This window comes from Meles meles, chromosome 5 (assembly GCF_922984935.1).
Source record: "Meles meles chromosome 5, mMelMel3.1 paternal haplotype, whole genome shotgun sequence".
Taxonomy (NCBI): domain Eukaryota; kingdom Metazoa; phylum Chordata; class Mammalia; order Carnivora; family Mustelidae; genus Meles; species Meles meles.
The window spans coordinates 15,025,783-15,046,067 of NC_060070.1; the positions used below are offsets into that span (position 1 = coordinate 15,025,783).

Here is a 20,285-nt window from a genome sequence, read left to right on the forward strand (position 1 = left end):
AAGGTTTCAGCTAACCCCGAAGAAAGAGAGAGTTATGTTCACTTACCATACGGCCTAAATGTCAGTTTTACAAACCAAAAGGGAAATGCCGTGTCCGTTCTGAACTGACATCTCTTGAGAAGCTCTTGGTAACCAGCTTCTTTGCAAACAGCACTTGTGGTCTCCCTGTGTCTTCTCTCAGCGGTTGCCTTACGGTGAGCAGATGAAGGCAACACTTCTGTGCCCCGCGGTAAGCACCAGAGACACATAGTCAAGGTGCTCAGTGGAGGTATTGAATACCTGAGTGTCAAGGGGGGAAAATATGAAAAGCTCAAATGAACCCCTGTACTACTACTAGTAACAGCTGTAGTAGTAGTACTCATAGCAGTCGTCATCCATGAATGGCCAGCTTCCTTTACATCGTTAGTGTGTACTGGCTACTTTCTTATTTTGTTTGTATTCTGCTACGAGCCTATTATTCCCAGACATGCGCCAGTGCTTGGCACAGAGCAGACACCTGTTTACTGCAAACAGTAAACATTTGTTTAATGAAATTGGGAACAGATGAAAAATGCATTCACAAATGAAGTAAGGCGTAGAGAAGATGAGTGCCCCGGCCCTGGTCATATCGTTAGCAAGCGATAGAGACTGTTTTTGAATCTCAGCGGCCTCTGGGTATTTGAGCGTAGTGTTACACTGCAGCCTGTGTCAAAGACTCAAGCTTTGCTGGTTCTGTCTCGTACTGACTACAGACAAATGCCTCAGATTGATCTAACCTTCTCTCTTCTTCGCTCTGGAATGGGGATAATAAAACCTACCTCTCAAGGAAATAGGTAGTATTTGTCTATTATGTGCTCATCTTGCCTGTGGATGTTGTGGGGGAAAGCCTTAGAATTCGTCCTTACTCATGGCCAAGATTTGGGGGAAGAGGAAAAAAGGAGCCACACATAGCAAGACCTAGTTAATCTTAATTAAATCTGAAGGGCGAGGGCTTTCACTCTTGTCTGAAAAAGCAGTTGCTTTGGGAACATGAAAAAAGGAAGATACGAACATGTGTGTGACTCTAGCTGTATAAAATGAAATTTTACAGAATAAAATCTGAAAAGACATACTAAAACAAAAACAAACAAACAAAAAAACCAGTTGCTTTGGGAGGTCCCAATTCTGAAAACATAGTTTCAGTTTGGACATCAGTTGAACCAGAATTTTAAAGACCAACCACACTTTTGACTCTGACGCTGTGTGCATGAAAGAGAAAAAATCATATCCACCAAAAAATTCCGAATGTTAGCATTCCTGTCAAAGATCAGAATCCACGCTTCTATGACAGTTCGAGAGGAAAGGGGGTGCTGAAGAATCATGCTCTTAGCTGCATCTCTGTCTTGGTAGAGCTTATTGTCGGTGAACTTTGTCTCTAAAACTCTTTAACCTGTGTTTTCTTAGCCTTTTCCATTCCGACCAGTATCCACCCCGAGTAAGTTCACTGCTTTTGGGCTATTCTGTATTTTTCTGCCTCAATGAAAACTTAATGATGAGCTGACTTGTACTAATGCGGAAATACTTCATGGATTCATCAGCGTCACCCTCCCCGGAGAAATTTTTATTTTAAAAGATTGTAATTAATTCAAGAGAATGCATTTGTACTGTTGACATTCAGAACCTGTTAGGTTATGGGGCCTGTTATCTGAGTAACCCATATGACTAGGGCTAGCCCCGGCCTAGGGAACCTGGTCTCAAAGCCTAATCACCAGGTGTTTTCTTAGGCGTAGAATCATAGACATTTTAGGAAGTGTGGGACCTTGACTATTAATTACCCAGTCATTAACAGAGCCAACCCTAGCCAGAACTGCTAACTAGGAAGTCTATAGTACCTTAGAAATATTTTCATCTTGATTTTTAAAAGGAAATTGGTTTGAAGTGCATCACAAAGTAAAATGGATTGATGGATAAAGGCATACATGTATTAAAGCAAAATGAGGCAAAATGTTCACAATTTTAGAGTCTAGTAAGTGTATTATGGGTGCTTACCCTTATAGCTCTTTCAACTTTTCTGTATGTCTAATGTTTTTCATGATAAAATGTTAGTGGGGGGAAAAGAAAATTAAGAGATAGGTGTTTAATGCGATGGGATGACTGGTGGAATGTCTAGCATTATCAACGTGAGTGTGTAGAACATCTATAAAAAAGGTCATCTTCATGCCACTCAAATCCCATTATATTTTGCTAACATGTAGCTTAGCTCTGCTAAAAATATTCCTTAGTATCTATACCAGCACTGCAAAAACAAGAGTACTGTGAAGTCATATAATTTTAAAATACCAGAAGGGATCCTCTAGACTTAGAGATAAAAAACAGGCCCCTTGATAAAGAACTATTACAACTCAGTGCTAAAACAAACCAACAAAAAACCCAATTCAAAAATGGGCAAAGGATTTGACCAGATAGTTGTCCAAAGAATATATACAGGTGGCCAAGAAACGTGAGAAGACTTTCAGCATCATTAGCCATCAGTGAAATGTGAATCAAAACCAGGGTGAGATACCACTTCGTGTCACTAGGATAACTAAAATCAAAAGACAGATAATAGCAAATGTTGGTGAGGATGTGGAGAAATGAGAACCCTACTGCTGGTGGGAATGTGACTGGTGCAGTCACTTTGGCAGACGCTCTGTAATGTCACCAGGGAACCCGGAAATTCTGCTTGTGGGTATGTTTGCCAAAGGCAACTAAACGTGTGTCTCCTCGCACAACAGCAGCATTATTCATAACGTACGGACACAACCAAAACACCCACCCCCAGATGAACTGGTACATCAGATGTCTATCCGTATGATAGACTACATTCAGCAGTTAAAAGGAATGAAGTAGAGACACATGCGACAACATAAATAACTTTGAAAACTTTAATCGGAGCGAAATTATATGGTATGTGAATTATGTCTCAGGAAAGCCTTTATGCACAAGGAAGAAGGAAAGGGAAAAGACACAAAAGGAAATAAATTAAAAAAGAAAGCAGGCAGGCAAGTGAGAGAACTTGAGTAAAGTCAAAGGGTCGGTACAGAGCTGAGCCACAGGGATCCGTCTTCCACTTCTGACCTCTCAGCACCGCGTCCCTCTGCTCCGCTCGCCCCAGACACCTGCGACTCAGCTCCTTCTTCCTTTTCTCTTTCCTCCCCTTCTTTCCTTCCTTTTCACTATTCTTCCTTATTTTTCTTTCTTTCCTTTTTCCCTTTTACCGCCTTTCCTTCCTTCTTTCTCTATCCCTTCCTCTTTCCTATTTCTCCCTTCTCTTTTCGTACAAGTGCATTCAGCGATGCTGTAGAATCTCCGCAGAACCAATTGCCGTGTGAGGCTGGGTTGTTCAGAACCTTGAATGAGTGAAGGTGGTGAAGGTGTACGCGGCCCTTCAGGAGGGAAGCAGAGGGCCAGCTGCCTCCCACTGGCATTTCACAGCGGGTCCTTGTGCCACTTCCTAGATCCCTCCTAGGACCGTACAGTGACCTAAAGAGATGCACAACTATTGCTCATTCCAGTCCACCCAACTCCGATTATTGGCTTTTTTCCTCAGGTTACATGTTCTGCTCTGATGATCCTTTTATGTGTTCTCCCATTTAAACGTTCAGCTCTCCCTAAGGCGGCAGCAAGTAAGTGAGAGATTGAATGAATGGGCGGTCTTCAGTGAAAAGAACAAGGAGCTTTGTGAATGGCTGACCCAGATGGAAAGCAAAGTTTCTCAAAATGGAGACATCCTCATTGAAGAAATGATAGAGAAGCTCAAGAAGGTACAGAATGCGTGGCTATGTATGTTTTCCCCGTTTGTAACATGTAGGCCTACTTTTAACAGGTCTAAAAGATGGCTTTACTTATTATTAAACTATTAAATTACTGTCCTGTAAAAGTACTATATTTTAAATGTTCTCTCTTTTTAATATGAAATACACTTGCATGGAAAGGCCTCCTTTGCACACAACATATACGGATATGCTGAAGCACATTATCTGCTGATCGAGAAATGTTTGGCATATTTTGGTTTTAGCCGCCTGTCCAGAAGGAATTGTTTATATGTATTCGTTTTCTTTTGTGTCTTCTGTTTTTGGCTTTAGAGAAGTAAAATCGCTAGGGAGGGACTAAAAGAAAGAATTCTTAGGATTAATTAAGCTGACATTTTCTCTGTAAAACAGAACGCATGGACAGTTACAAGAATGAAAACTTTTCCGAGGTTCCTGGATAGCTCAGTCGGAGGAGCAGTTGAATGTCAGACTCTAGATTTCAGCTTGGGTCGGGATCCCAGGGTGATGAGATGAGCCCTGCATTGGGTTTTTGCTCAGGGTGGAGTCTTCTTGTCCCTCTCCCTCCCACTCTTTCCCTCTGCCCATCTACCCACTCATGCTCTCTCTCTCTCTCATAAATATTTGAAAAAAAGGAAAATTTCCTGAGAATTTTGCTTCATATTTTTTTCAAGTTATGCATGACTATTAAATTACTTTATATGTTCATATGGTTATAAGAACATCTTTCATGTCTGTGTAAGGCTGATCAAATTTATTAGCATTTAAAAATGTTTTTGATGGGGCGCTTGGGTGGCTCAGTTGGTAAGCATCTGCCTTCGGCTCAGGTCGTGATCCCAGTGTTCTGGAATCAAGGCCTGTGTGGCATCAGGTTCCTTGCTCGGCAGGGAACCTGCTTCTCCCTCTGCCTGCCGCTCCCCTTGCTTGTGCTCTCTCTCTCTTTCACTAACAAATAAATAAAATCTTTTTAAAAATAAAATAAAAATAAATAAAAATGTTTGGAGAAAAAATGTTTTGGACAGTATCAGTGATGCTTCCACATTATTTTTGAATAATTACTGATCATATTGGTTCCTTGTCAGCGCACATCACTATCTGGTTCACGACGTACTTTCCCTGCTTACTTGGTTCTCTGTCTACAGTGGGAGCCCCACTGGATTGTCAGCTTTGCTACAAGTGTCTTTGTCTGTTTTATTCATTGCTTGTCTCCTGTGCCCAGAGCAATGCCTGTCTTCTCATAAGTACTCAATCATTACTGAATACTGAATAAATGAATTGTAACCTCATTCACTCTAAAATAAATGCAAATGATTATTGGGAAAAATCATCCATACATATACATAAAGGAAAAAAACTCCAGTGTAAACATGCAATATTAATAGCTTTAAGGCTTTCCACTTAAAATGCCAAATTCTAGCAATAAGCATTTTTATATTTGATATTGTAAACCTTTAAAATGTGAACTAAGATAAAACAGATTTCATTTCAATATCTGCCAATAACTTTGCACTTTGATAGTCTCTGGATATCAGAGAATGCTCTACTAGACATGATCAATGGACTATAGGTATTATAGTGAAGCTTGCTATAGAATCAGTCTTTCCTAAGTGTATCTATATTCTCATTGATTTTCTTCCTGAAATTTAGGATGCACATTTTGGGGTGTGGAAAAAACTCGGGCAAAATATAATCACAACTGAAAATTTAGAAAAATTTTCGTTTTTCGCATAATTTTGTTATATGATTTGGCACAATGTCAGAAATAATCTTTAAAATATTAGCTATGCTATTTTGTGTATAAAATGAGTTATGAGATTTCAGAAGAAGTGTTTATGAGCTTGACTCTGTGGGGTCAGGACATCTAGTGTATCGGTCATACAACCCCTCTGTGTTGAAATACCATAAAATGAGAGTAGATGGAGTGGGGTTGCTTGGGCCTGAAGAGAGCACTTGGCATTGAGATAGGATAGAACTGCACTGGCTTCTCCCATTTCGGGGGCGGGGGAGGGGGTCCTTCTTGCTTTGATAACTGACTTGAGAGGATATCCCTGTTGCCACACTAACTTTAGAGCAGGGGAGGGTTAAAATATCCATGACCCTGTAACCTCTCTTTGTATTATTTTGTTGAGATAATATGGGCTGCATGATGGGAGTTCAGCCCAAAAAATGAAGGAAAGGCAGTTCTAAAGATTGGCTTCTGTCACTGTGGCGGGAGTGAGAAGATCTTTGGTCAGGCGGTGAGGGTTGGGGAAGATAGGAGAGGTCCATTCATCATCACTTAAACCATGCCGTTCAGTGGCCTTTCTCTTGCATATGGAGCTGGTGTTTCCTTATCCAAAACAATCTTTAAGAGAAGTGAGTACAGAAACTGGGTAAATGAAAAAGGTTGAGGCCCGTTAATCCCCTAAGACGAATGGTTATTATTCTTGTGAGCTAGCTCACCATTGACCTATGTGTTGTAAAATATTGACACTGCATAGAGGATAGCTCATTAAAATGAAAGTATTCTTTTCTAAAGCATTCTGCACAAGTAATTGACAGAAGCACATCTATACATTTACATATAAATACACATATATGTCAGTTGCACATACGTAATTGTGCACACACACACACACACACACAACTTCTAAGCCTCTTAGCAACTCTTTGTATGAGGATTGATTCTAAATATAACACCCAGGTTGGTGATTATAACAATAATTAATTGTTAATTAAAACCCTTCAAGTTTTGTCTTTATATCTGTGTATACACTGTTATTGATTTTTTTTAAGAGTTTATTTATTTTTTCGACAGAGAGAGATCACAAGTAGGCAGAGAGGCAGGCAGAGAGAAAGAGGAGGAAGCAGGCTCCCTGCCAAGGAGAGAGCCTGATGCGGAGCCCCATCCCAGGACCCTGGGATCATGACCTGAACCGAAGGCAGAGGCCTTAACCCTCTGAGCCACCCAGGGGCCCCTGTTACTGATTATTTTAATGCCCATTTTAAGTAAATAAAAATATTTCCATTCTCTTTAAGAAAAGTTCTATGAAAATTCAATCTAGAGTCTGTGCACATCCCAAAAATAATAGGTACCCCTAATTCTTGTGTACATGGACTGATACCCACACAGCATTCCTCATGCCCAAACTATTCCAAGCAATACAAAATGGTAATTATCATGTTTCTAGTGGAGCCGGACTGAATGCATTAAAAATATGATTTCTGATCTCTGTGATTGCTATTTATTATGCAGGATTATCAAGAGGAAATTGCTGTTGCCCAAGAGAACAAAATACAGCTCCAGCAAATGGGAGAACGACTTGCTCGAGCCAGCCATGAAAGCAAAGCCTCTGAGATTGAATACAAGCTCGGAAAGGTCAATGACCGGTGGCAGCATCTCTTGGATCTCATGGCAGCCAGGTAAAAAGAATCCTGTTCAACGGGACACGTGTGTGCAGAATTTTAAAGCATTCAGTCCACCTTTCATTGCAGCTGAAGATAATCCAATGAATCTCTGTCTGTGCTCGTCATCCCACCATTTTAGTTTATGCTTTTCTCGTCAATGTCACGTTCATTAACTCTGAAATTCTCCTTCTTGATTAATAAACTCAGTGGTGTTTGCATTTAGCTGAAAGAGAGAAAGTCATATCCAAACAAAACCCATTCCCAGAAGAGAATCCCAGAAGAGGATTTCAGGGCTGCATGGGTATTCAGGGTTCTATGAGCAAGGAGATAAAACTGCTGACTAGTATCCATGGAGGGCATTTTTATCCACAGTAGGGGAAAAAAAAAAAAGCATAGATAGAAAATCACATCCCTACTCTATTTCTGGCTAGCCGAGTGTGGGAATAATGCTAATTATTGCCACTCGGCATAGTTGTAGAAATAATCTGTATTACTACAATTTTGTTTTTAGCTTTAATAACTGTAAGTGTCTGCCTTGTATTTGAGAGGAATATTATATTCGGTTCCCGTTGCAGAGGGTCAGGTTGAGGAAAAGAGGTAAAAGTAAAGAAAGAAAAAATATCTAAGGGTCTTTATGAGCATTGCATAAGTCTGATATAGTGAATGAGACATTCTGTTATTTGATATAAAGGGAATGACAACATAAATGCTTTATTTTAGGTGAACTTGGTTTCACATTGTAATGTAGGCTCCGCGAGGGCAGTGGACATCCTTGTGCATTCTAGTCACCATATATCATCAGCACCAAGAACGGTGCCTGAATGCAGTTTGGGCTCAAAAAATATTTGAACGAATGAATGAATGAATACTTGAATATCTGAACGGACATTCCTTTGTATGGCAGTTAGGAGAGTTCAAATGTTATGAATGCTTCTGATTCATAGCCATTTGGAGCTAATTGACAATACACTTTTTAAAGTCTGGGTTCTTTTCCTTAGCTGTGCTGCACAAATGTGGATATGAAATGTGCTCTTTGAATACCGTGTGAATACCACAATAATTGCATATGGGCATGGCAATTGCATGTGTTGATGTTGAAAATATCTAGCATATTTTTTGTTCTCTAAGGGAGTTTCAAAGAGGAGCTGATTTAGGAAGAAGAGATTTTTTTTAATTTTAAAAATAATGAAACAAAAATGGAGTAAATGTTTATCAATTTTTAAAATGTTTAGCAAACAGCACTGTGATAGCTGATGTTTATTGAGCCCTTGGTTTGTGCCAGTGACCATGCCACAGGCTTCATATGCATCTTCTCCTGTGTTGTCCACAACACCATCGAGGTGGGCATTATTATTATACCCATTTTCCAGATGCAGAGGCTGAGGCTCAGGTTTGCCCATGGTTACACATGTGCTGAGTGACAGAACCTGCACTCTGTGATTCTAGAAGCCATGCTTGGGAGCACTACATTCTCTTGTCTGCCAATTTTATGACTTCCTTGTCCCAGATCTAAAGGAAACTAGGTTCTGTAATTATTTCAACAATCTATGTCCCCATCCTTTGTAAAGGGCTCACAACAGCTCTGAGATATTTTGAGCCTACAAAGACAGAAGCCCCTTTCCTTGAGGAGTTCATGGTGGACATCTAGACATGCAAAGACATCAAGTAAAGTGACAAGCTAAATGCCCTGGTAAAGGTACTACAAAGCGATGGTAACATACGGTTGAGCTCAACTATTCCAAGGCTTCCAGCATATGTAGGTTTTAGAACCCCATTTGCTATGTGTAGGCTCACTTCTCAGTCTGTGATAACCAAATCTTATTTCAGAAAGACAAATCAAAGCTCTTTGTGTTATAAATACCCTTCTTAGGGAAGCCACCCAGTTGGTAAACATCCTTGGAATATTTTTGGTTAGATTATGACCCACGGCTTGGCTTGCATTGGCATGTACAATGCAGCTAAACTAGTTAGTGTCCTTTTCTAATCTTTAGTGTCTCAGTGGTATGGAACATGGGGGATACACTGTGTCAAAGATGTTTTCAATTGAATTTCATAGAGTTTATTCGTGATGCTAGCTTAAGGGTTATGTCCCGTCATTAGCCAACTTTGCATCACATGAGTTAGGTGCTTTCTCCTCGAAGTCATGTTTATTTATAACTTTTCTGCTGTCCAAGTGAGAATTTTCTTTCTGGATGTTATTTATCTTTCCAAAGACACATTAGTAAAGTTTGAATCAATTAAATGTTTTTGGATAGGCCTACTTTGCACTCTCGTCACTAAAACGCTCCTGTGTTTCTACTCCAGTAGAGTCTCATCACACACAGATGTAGATTTTTGTGGATGTGCTGTCCATTTCCGATTGCCTCGTTCCAGAGTAAACCAGATGGCTGGTTCTAGAGCTTAATCCCACACTGCATTCATAGTCTCTCTGAGGCCTCTCCTAAATGACACTTGGCCATCACATTTATCTTCCATTTCCTTGTTTATCAGCTCTTCAAGAGTACACACACCGGTGGACATCCCCCACACCCATCTTCAACTACGAGCGGCCTGCTCAAGCATCAGATTTCTGTGGGTCAGTCCCATTCACCCCTCTTCCCTCTTCCTACTTTTTCTCACACTGATATATTAAAGCAGAACACAACTTAGTTGTGCCTTTTGGTATTTCCAAATGTTGTTTTGGTGCTCTTGTGGGAATGGAGAGGTTATTTTTGAAGATCATATTTTCAGGTGAACTGTTTCCCAGCTACCAGAAACAGGAGAAAAAAAGAAAGATTTACTGATAATAAACCTATTGTATACAAATAGAATGCATAACTTTGAGCCACCTTCCTGTCACTAGTGAATTAGCCTGGACCATTCTGAATACAAAATAAATGTGTTTTGCGTTGAATTTTTAAACTGACTGTTACTAGGAATTGTCAGCTTTTTACAGCAACAAGATTTGTTTAGTTTTTTTGTTTTGTTTTTTTTTGTTTTTTTTTAGGTCTCCACAGTGGATAATGCTCTAGTACCCTGCCCATGCTTTCTAGACCTTCTCAGTTTAATATAGCAGTCATTAGCTACCCATGGCTATTTAAATTAACTGAAATAGGATGCAATTAAATTACAGTTGAATTTTGATTACAGTCAGTTGTGCTAGTCCCATTTCTAGGGCTTAATAACCATATGAGAATAATAGCTACTTTATTTGGCACTGTGGATACAGAACATTTTCTTCATCCCTGAAGGTCCTTTTGGTCGATACTGGCCAAGACAATTGGCCAAGGCATTTCTGAGCTGTTGGCTTTTCCTTAAGAGTAAACATAAGAAACAGTCATTGGTGTACTTACAACTTCTATAAAACTGTCTGCTAGGATTCTGGCTCTCATTTTGTCTCTGAACCCTATGAAAAAATCCACATAGTTTTTCTAGCTCAGGATAACAGGAATTCTGTCATTTAGCATTAGTTGTTTGGTGCCTTTTTTTTTTTTCCGTTAAGATTTAATTTACTGACAGAGACAGAGAGACAGAGAGAGACAGAGAGCACAAGCAGCGGGAGCTGTAGGCAGAGGGAGAGGGAGAAGCCAGCTCTCTGCTGAGCAGAGAGCCCAATGTGGGGCTCAATCCCAGGACCCTGGGATCATGACCTGAGCCGAAGGCAGAAGCTTAACCAATTGAGCCACCCAGGTGCCCCATCAGTGCTTTTTTATAACCAGTGATGTTTTTTGAACATTTCCTACTTGGGTATCTAGGAAGGTCAGACTCAAGTGGTGTGCTCTGTTGTAATGATGTCTTCTAAAAAATAAACTGTATTCTCTAACAGAAGGATATGTCTGTTCCCTCTACCAAACTTAAATCCTCATCACCAAAACAAAAGTACACTTTAGTTATTTGGAACTTCTTTTTTTTTTCAGTAACAGCTTTATTGAGGAATAATTCACACACCGTGCAGCTCATCTATCTCAAGTATAAATCATTCAGTGATTTTTAGCATATTTACAGATCTGTGTCTCCATCACCACAATCAATTTTAAAACATTGTCATCACCCCCAAAGAAAAGCCTTAGTCATCTTTTTCCCTCCATCCTCTCTCCTTCCACTGGCCCCAGGCCAGCACAGATCTGAACGTACATGGAATCATACAATATGTGGTCCTTTGTGGCTGTTTTTCAACTCCCTATTTATTATAACTCCCTTAAACACTTCATAGAAGTAGAGTGAAAACAAATATAATTTTTAAAAATGCCTGAATGTCTCCTGTGTATGAAGTACCATGGACGTTGCTACAGGGCCGAGATTGACAAACCTTTTGCACAATACTATCTAGTTAATATTTTCGGCTTTGTGGGCCAATGGTCCCTGCCAAAACGCCTCCGCCATATTGCAAAAGCAGCCTTAGACGGTATGGAAACAGAAAAATGCAACTGAGTTGCAGTAACATTTTATTATCAAGACAGGTGGCCCACCATAGTTCGCTGACCCCAGATCTAACGAACGTAGAAGAGGAAAAAGAGAAAATGGTGCCTAACCAAGTAAGGGTACAGAGCCACGTGTACACACGACTCAGCTCAGGCCTTCCTCCTTCCATCACATCTGCCTGCTCATATCCTGCCCCCATCCGGCCTGGCCCTCTCCTAATTGTTCTTCATGTGCTTCCTTTTCTTTGGATTAAGTGAGATTCTTCTTACCTTCTCAGCAGGCTTTCTGACCTCTCCTTCATAGAATTTCCTTCTGCTGTAATAAGCATCTTGTATGATCGGTTGTTTACAATTTCATCTCTCAGCTACACTGTAAGCATGACCAGAGTGAAGCCGGAACCCAACGTAGCTCTTTGCACGTAATGGTCACTCCAGTGTTCGTTGCATTTCTCTAATCTAAGACATAGGATGCAGAGTGCTACCCCTACAGATAAGAATAAAGCGGGGGCACCTGGGTGGCTCAGTGGGTTAAGCCTCTGACTTCAGCTCAGGTCATGATCTCAGGGTCCTGGGATCGAGCCCCACATTGGACTCTCTGCTCAGCGGGGTCCTGCTTCCTCCTCTCTCTCTGCCTGTCTCTCTTCCTACTTGTGGTCTCTCTCTCTCCGTCAGATGACTAAAATCTTTAAAAAAAAAAAAAAAAGAATAAAGCAGAGCACGGGCCTAAGGCCTCACCTGCCAGAATCACCACGTTGTTCTGCTTCGCCTGCCCTGCGACGCTAGACAAGTTCCTTCCCCTCTCAGTACCTCAGCTACCACAAGTGTAAAAGGGTTTAGGTGGCCTAAATGAGATAGTACCAGAAAACCACCTCGCGGAGCCCTCAGCAAGTGGCAGTTCTCGACCTATAGGGAGCTTTGAGGCTGTGTAGGTAAACCGCGCGTGCAGTGCAAGGAAGGTTTGTAAAGTTGGAGCAGCTGCCCTTGGAAGGGGTTTCAGTCTAACAGCAGTTCCCCTAGAGGAGGAAAGTTGACTCTTGGAGTTTATGGCTGGCATTACCTCCCGCTGGTCAATTCGGAGGTCTGTGACCAGGATCAGGAATGCACTGAGGCAGCACGCATGGAAACGGCACAGAACCAATCCGGAGCCCTGAGTTTAGTCCACCGTGTTCGGGCTGTGTGACCTAGGGCTTACTGCATCACTTCTCTGAGCCCTAGCTTCCTCATTTTCAAAGTATTCATTAAAATAACTACCATAGCTCCAAAGAGACAATGCAGGGGGAAGGACCATGTATACCACAGAATGCCACATGTGGCCATCTTGTTCTTTTAGAGAGCTACAGAGTATTCCATAGTTTTAATACACCATGATTTATTCAATATTTTTCCCAGTGATGGACATTGATATCATTACCATGTTTTGCTATTACAGTAACTGTGAGTTTAGAACTTTGCTTTGTTTTTAATTTATTGCAATAAATATATTGTCCTCATGATAATGAGCATGGGAAAAAAATTTGAACGCATGAGAAAAACTAAAAAAAAAAATTAAACTAGGAAAATAATGGCAGTACAAGGTTCCAAAGATCTCAAGTTTCTGGAAGTGTTAGTCATAATCAAGAAAAAATAAATTTGCCTGCTGTTATGGAATCATGACTAATATATTCCTTTAACCAAAGTGTATATATTTTTCTTCCTGATTGCTAAAAATAATATATTAGAGGACTGATTGTTTTATAAAGAATTCACAATAGGATAGCTTTAAGTAGCACAATTTGAAAAATACTTTTATTTATAAGTTTTCCAGAGTGTATTTCTTATGTAAAATATAGGTTTGTTGCTTTTAAAAAGGAAATATGTTTCTGTTTTAAAAGCCATTACCTCACAGATCAGACCCAAATGCTTTGTTTTATTTTGCAGCTCATCATATAGGGCTTTTAAAAAGAACTTAGCAAATGTTCATCATTTATTTATTTTTTTGTGTAATCTATTTGTGCATTGTATCTATACCTTCATCCAAAAAGGACTCAAAGCAGCCAGCATTCACCACATTTTATTAAATTACCAGTAATTAATAACTTGAGAGCTTGCTTTTTTAGAGCCGAAATTGTGAAATTCATATAGGTTCGGTACAGAAAATTTGCAAGTCTTGAAATCCACAAAAGAAAGTTATCTGAATCCCACCAAGCAAACGAGCAGATAACCTTATTTATTATTATCTTAAAATGAACATGTTACTTTTGTCACTTTATATCGTTATTTTTAAAAGGGCAAAGGTTTTGAATATGTAAGAGAAGAATAATATTTCTTTAAAATATTATTTTATCCTTTTATTTTGTAAATAATCCTTTCAAAAGTGAAGACCAGCCACTGTTGTACAGAATATTTTTTCCATCCCCCCTTCCCAAAGAACCTCTAAAACTCCTACTTACACCATTTAGCCGGCATTTCAAACAGAAGGAAAAAAAAAAGTTGCTTTTTTTGCTGCACAACTTGCTGTATTTGTGGGGGTTTTGTTTGTTCGCATTCGGTTGATTTATCTTTATCAAAAATCCTTTCCGACTTAACAAACAGCCCACAAGAAGAGTTGCCCGTCCTTCCAGAATGGCAGAGCGTCTGCAGCCAGCCTTATTTTTGATATCCTTCTTTCTTTAGAAAGCCTCCCCCTCCTTGCAGATTACACTGAGCCTTTTCCCCTTCTTACACTCGTGGCCTACATTCCAGGAGATCAGGCTTGGCACATGTTAATGAATGTAGGTTTTATTTAGCAACATGACCACTTGTCACTGCTCAGTGTCATATTATCAGGCAGAGACCTAGCAACATTTGTTTAGAGTGAACATTTTCATACTTCCATACGCAGACAAGGGGAAACTTTCCTCTCCACGCAGGATTTAGCTTTTTGCTCTGCAGACCTAACTTTTGCAAGTTGGAAGCTTCATGGTGGTGGCAGATCTGTGCGCCCCGAGGATGGCAGAGGACGGCTGTGTGGACGCAGATCTTCCGGAATGTAACTGCGATGTCACAAGGCAGGCATCTCCTTGAGGTTCTTCCCTTGTGCATAGCTGTCATGTTACGTGGGCTTCGTAGGATAGATGCTGGATCTTTAATCCGTGATGGCTTTGGCCAGCGTGAGGTGGAGATGGTTTGGTGCTGGGAGCTCGTTGGCCATGGACTCCCAAGAGTTCTTTGTTGGTTTGTTTTCTTGTCCCCCTACTGGGCATGCAGAGCTGGAGGGGAAGGTTAATGGACTTGGTTATGGCTTGGTATTCCAGTTGTCTCTGGACTGCATGCGTCATGCCGGGGGAATGCTACCTTAGCCTGAGACACAGGAAAGAGACCCAGTGAGAAGACCCAGTTGGTCCATCATCTGCTATTTAAAGGATGAGGCTCCTGATGAAACTGGAATTCAGCTTTCACCAGTTTTCAGCTTGGTAGCGGGAAGCTCTCCCTTTATTCAATAAAAATCTGCTCGTAGTGCGGGGGGCCTGGAGGGTTTTGTGTGTGAGAAAGAGTTGTTTCTGTTTAGGTTTTTCAGGAAGTTGTGGTCACATGACTAGCATAAAGGTTTTAAAACATGTACAGAATGTAAAAATGTATGTCTAAAGTAGTAATTTTGTGCATTGTGCAAATGTTAATTTCATGATTTTTTTTTTCAGTTAGAACAACATTAGATTAGGAATTTTAACTTCATTTTTAAAAATAATATTCTTATACCGTAACGTTCCCCCCAGATAAACTCCTGCTGGTAAATAGGATTTCCTGATGGTACTTTTAGTCCTATTCCATTTAGAATGTGACCTTTTTTTGGTTTTGTTTTGTTTATAGATTTACTAAATTAGTTTGAAGGAAAGTAGAGACAAATATGTACATGTAGTGTGTATGTGTGTATATAAAGCTGTTCGTGCAACTGGATTTAGTAGTGATTCCTTCTCAGGAAGGTGAAGTCCCAGGAGGCACACTGGATGGTGAGAAGACCGATCGGCTACAGGAACTTTCAGATGCTCGAGATTTGCTAAACTTACCCAGACTTGTGACATCTGCAGACATCCATTTTGAATTATAATCCTGGATGCTACCAAAAAGAATGTTGCTCAAACTTCTTACAATGATAGATAAATGACAATATTGTGACACTTCACACAAAGATTTCCTTTAGAGAAATAATGGGGAAAAGATGGGACATGGTTCTTAAAAAAAAAAAAAAAAAAAGGATGATCTATGTCCTGAAAATATCAAGTTTCATAAGTTCAAGGAAGATGTTTGGGGCTTTTCTACCCATTTCCCCCAGCCCACATCTGCTCCCCCCAACACACACACGTAATGCATTTTGCTATTTGTACTCAAATACATGTTTAAAAAAATGAGAAAAGAAAACCACTTAAATGTTCACCCCCATTGACTTTACAAAGATTTACTCACTCATTCGAAAGAGGAACTTGTCCCTAATGGACTATATGAACAAGCATTTCCATGTCACGATGCCCTTGACATATTACACACTAACTGCTCTGACTATTGGAACCCATTCAATATCATATAAGATTACTAATCTTGTAAATTATTTGACTAGTGTAGACAATATCCAGTGGAGGAGTGTTCACGCACATTCTTTTGTGCCTTAGCTCTTTTGATCATTTTTGTACGTGAAATGTGAACCAAGGACATGAATAAATTTTAGTACTTGACAGACCATTTGCAAATGTTGGTGTTAGGGGAAAAAGTTAAGTAGACATTTAATATCAACTAAATTAAGAATAAAATATGCTAGCTAAATAAAGGTATTTTACTTAGAATACTAATTATTTGTGTTTATCCAGCATTTAAGTAGTGCCGAACTTTGTGCCAAGCACTGAGGATAGCATTGCAGGGGAAGGCGAAAACCAAAAGCAGAAATTCACAGTTCTAGTTTCCCAAGGAATTTAACATGGGAAGAGGAACTTATGCATAAATAATACCAGGGAGGTAAAATAAGGGAAAGCAGGAAGCAAGCGCTGAATGAAGTGTTCTTCCAACCTCTAGCTCTGCACCAAACCCTGACAATATTATGAGCTTGCTATAAAACCCCATCCCAGAGCACTGTCAGCATCCAGATCTACCAGATCTGAAGACAGGAAGCTGGTCAAATGGGAGACGTTCCCAAAACGACTTTCTTACAGAGGTAAAACCAGGACAGACATCTCAGTGCAATGAGCCACTCTATAGTCCTATTCCCAAGTGTTTATTGACTGGGGACTGTCCTTTCAGCCTGGGCCACTAAAGCAGGATGGCCAGGGCCACGTCGAATTCCAAGCCCATGGCGTGGTCATTGATAAAATGTGCACCCAGGGCTTTGCACCCAGTAGCTGTTCTAAAACTGCTATTCACTGACCGACGCTCAAGTGAATTTTGTTTTATTTATGAGAAAAAAAGTGACTGGGTTGTATTTAAGTGTTCTTGGAATTATTGTTCAAGGCCAGTGCCTTGAACTGCCCTGGGGGCAGGGTACAATTTGTACTTACAAAGCTAATTAGAGAAGTCTCACCTTGAATGGAATTATGAGTCATGATAAAGAGCGACGCATTTTCGGTTTCCTATTAATAGAATATATTGTGGAGCATGGACATAATTTTTTTAAACACACATTTTTTTTTTTGGTCAAAACAACGTAAGTTAGTGCATCTAAGAGTGCCTTAAAAAACAGAAAACGTTATTCAAACGTAGGTATTCTTATACCTGCATGGACTGCCACATGAACCTCCCTTCAGACTTACTCACTCAGAATCCGACCTGATCTTATCATTCCTTGGCGGACACGTCTTGGCAGAGTTCCTATTTATCTTTAAACTGCACACAACGCCATTGTCATGTCACTGCAGGACCTGTGTGATCCCACTCCAGTCTGTCCTTCCAGCTTGCCTCAGCACAACCGCAGCCCTCTTCTGCTTCCCTTCCCCACCCTCTGCACGCCCATGCCCCCCACCCCGACATTACCACGTGATGCCTTCAAAGTCTGCTTCTCTTCCCTACGTTTCCTAGGCCAGAAATATTCAGCTTGGCTTGTATCTACCTTTCAAGATGCAGTTCTAATGTTACTTCTTCATTTCCCCTCTTTCAGCAGAGCCAAAGCTGCTCAGTGACAGGGTCAGTCATCGCTGTATTTCTGTTTCCTAGCACCATGCCTACCTAACATCACAGAAGTTTGTAGAAGGAATACAGACATGAGCAAATGGGGAATGAATGAGTGAATGATCACTGAAGTGGCCAGACAGAATTGATCACTCCTTATTTACTAGCCAGGGACTTGGTCCATTTCTTTAGTTGAGTTCTTACCACACTGTGTTACATTTCATTGTGTACATGTCTAGATTTCCAGTCTGACTGTATGTTTCATCAGGAAAATAATCAAGTTTTATTTATTTTGTCTTCTCAGCATCTGACACATGGGATGTCCATACATGATTGTTAGATGAGTGGCAGTCTTAAACAATTTGGTTTTTACTCCTTCCTGGAAAAAAATGGGAAAACTTTTTTTTTTTTTTTAAACATTCTGTGCAACAAATACGGCACTGAACTAGGCTTTGCAGGGGATGACTGGCTGGAGGCCGGCCTTGCATCTGTCCTCTGCCACTGGTGGCCCAGCGGACCCTCAGTCACCTTTAACGTGATCTGGCATGAAAGCGCAAATCATCACTCACTGATAGTTCATCTCAAGTGTGCTTTCTTCTATTAACTGAGTTTCTGCCACAAGGGCGCTGAAATTGACCCCGTCCGGGCTGGAGTAATCAGAACTACAAATTCATAATCTGGTGACAATCCATTAGAAATATTCCTTTTTTCCTCTTAGGTATCCTTTATATGAGTATAAATTACATAATGTGGAAATAACAGTTTTATGACGTCATGAGACTTCATGACGTCATGTTGAACATCATCACAGCGGACACTTATTGAATGTGTTCCGTGGACCCCCATTATTCAACCCATTCAAATCTCACAGATACTTCTCCTCTACTTTTACGTTATAGATGAGGCAACAGAGATACAGGAAGGATGTACAGTTTCCCAAAATCACCCAGCCACTAAGTGGCTGAGCTAGGCTGGACTTCGGCTCTAGGCAACTTGGCTTTAAACCCGGTGCTCACTTCGCCCACAAGGGAATCTCGAGTGAAATCTCTCCTCTGCCCACAGGGTGAAGAAGCTGAAGGAGACCCTGGTGGCCGTGCAGCAGCTAGACAAGAACATGAGCGGCCTGAGGACGTGGTTGGCTCACATCGAGTCAGAGCTGGCCAAGCCCATAGTCTACGATTCCTGTGACTCGGATGAAATACAGAAGAAGCTCACTGAACAGCAGGTAAAACTCAAAACAACTAGAGGAACTAAGTAGGCTCTCGAACCTCTATGCTCCTGGCCAGGATACAGAGGCAGATGTGAGATGGTGAATCGAAATGGAAAATTAGGAGGAAGCTAGACAGGATTGCTGAGAAAGGGGAAGCTTGGGCAGGGCTGGTGTTTGGGGCAAAGAGGTCCCATGTCATCAAGGAGTTGAGTCTAGAAGATAGATATGCTCTCATAGGTTTAATGTCATTGGTCCACCAAAAGACATCCTAAGCTCCCTGAGCCTCAGTGATGGGCCCAGAAGAGAGCTGGCATTTTGTTGATTTCTTTGTGGGTCATGAGCCCACTACTACCTACACGGAGTAGAGCCTTTGTTTGGAAAGAAAGGCTTGGAAAGCGTTGGAAGAAAGATTACAGTATATTCTTAGAGCTTTTGCAGTCTAAAACAGTTTTGTCTTACAAGAAGTGTTACGTGATCAGCAGAGCACACATCGCAATTCTACCTTCGTTTCTGTAGCAAAGACAGCACCTTATACTGGCATACAAAAAAAAATCAAAAAAGAGTGACCATGAAAAATGCATACAGAAAGGATTTTTTTATCTGCTATTCCCCTTCCTTATTTTCACTGAGCATATCAGACTCCAGTAGTTAGTGGTAAATGCCGTAAATCCCCCATAAGAAGTATTGCTATTCCATGCCCTTAGATTATCCTTGAAAATTCTGCCCATACTCTGGTTACTTCCATTGCATTTAGGCCATGATAGCCAAGTTACTTAACTTAAAAATACTACAAAATATAAACAGACCCGTTTTATGAAATCTTAGGAAATAGTTTGTGTACTTACTTTATTTTACGAACTACTTAAACCAATGCAAATAGATATTAAAATACAGTTATTTGATATTGGAATTATTTTAAGAGAATTTCTTCTTTAAAAAATTGTTAGCAGGACATTTTTCTGTTTTTGTAAGATTAAAGCCCTGTGACGGATTCTCTCACATTTGAAATTCTGATAATTGAGCTATTGGGATTATGGTTGGCCCCCAGCTCCCTAAAATACTCCTGGAGAACATGGTAATGATGTCTACCAGTGAGAAGTGTTAAAAACAGTTAAAATCCTAATAGCCAGTATTGTAATTTAGCAAATGTAAGAGAATCAAAACAGTATCTAATTAAATAGAGTAAATTGATCCTATACAGCTATAGCCTAACTACTTCTAAACCCCAGTAAAATGATAGGAAAGGGGGAAAGGTCAAAACTCACAATGGCAGAGACCAGGAAAGAAAACGTTAGAGATGAGAGACATCCTTCACAAATTTGGAAGGCAGAAGTAGATAGATGAATAGTTACTGGTGTTTGCAGAGTGGAGGATAGAAAGCTGACTCATGCCACAGAATTCCAAGGCGGCTCAGGG

At 40.4% G+C, this 20,285-nt stretch overlaps 1 protein-coding gene across 14 annotated transcripts in view; it reads left to right on the forward strand.

The window, feature by feature from the left end:
- Positions 1-20,285, forward strand: part of SYNE1 (spectrin repeat containing nuclear envelope protein 1) — a 469,526-nt gene that overhangs the window by 403,297 nt on the left and 45,944 nt on the right. For all 14 annotated transcript variants that reach the window (XM_046005238.1, XM_046005239.1, XM_046005240.1 and 11 more), the window contains 3 exons: positions 3,603-3,761; positions 7,003-7,169; positions 18,722-18,884. In XM_046005238.1, coding sequence (XP_045861194.1) covers positions 3,603-3,761; positions 7,003-7,169; positions 18,722-18,884 — 489 coding nt within the window. The remainder of the gene's footprint in view (positions 1-3,602; positions 3,762-7,002; positions 7,170-18,721; positions 18,885-20,285) is intronic.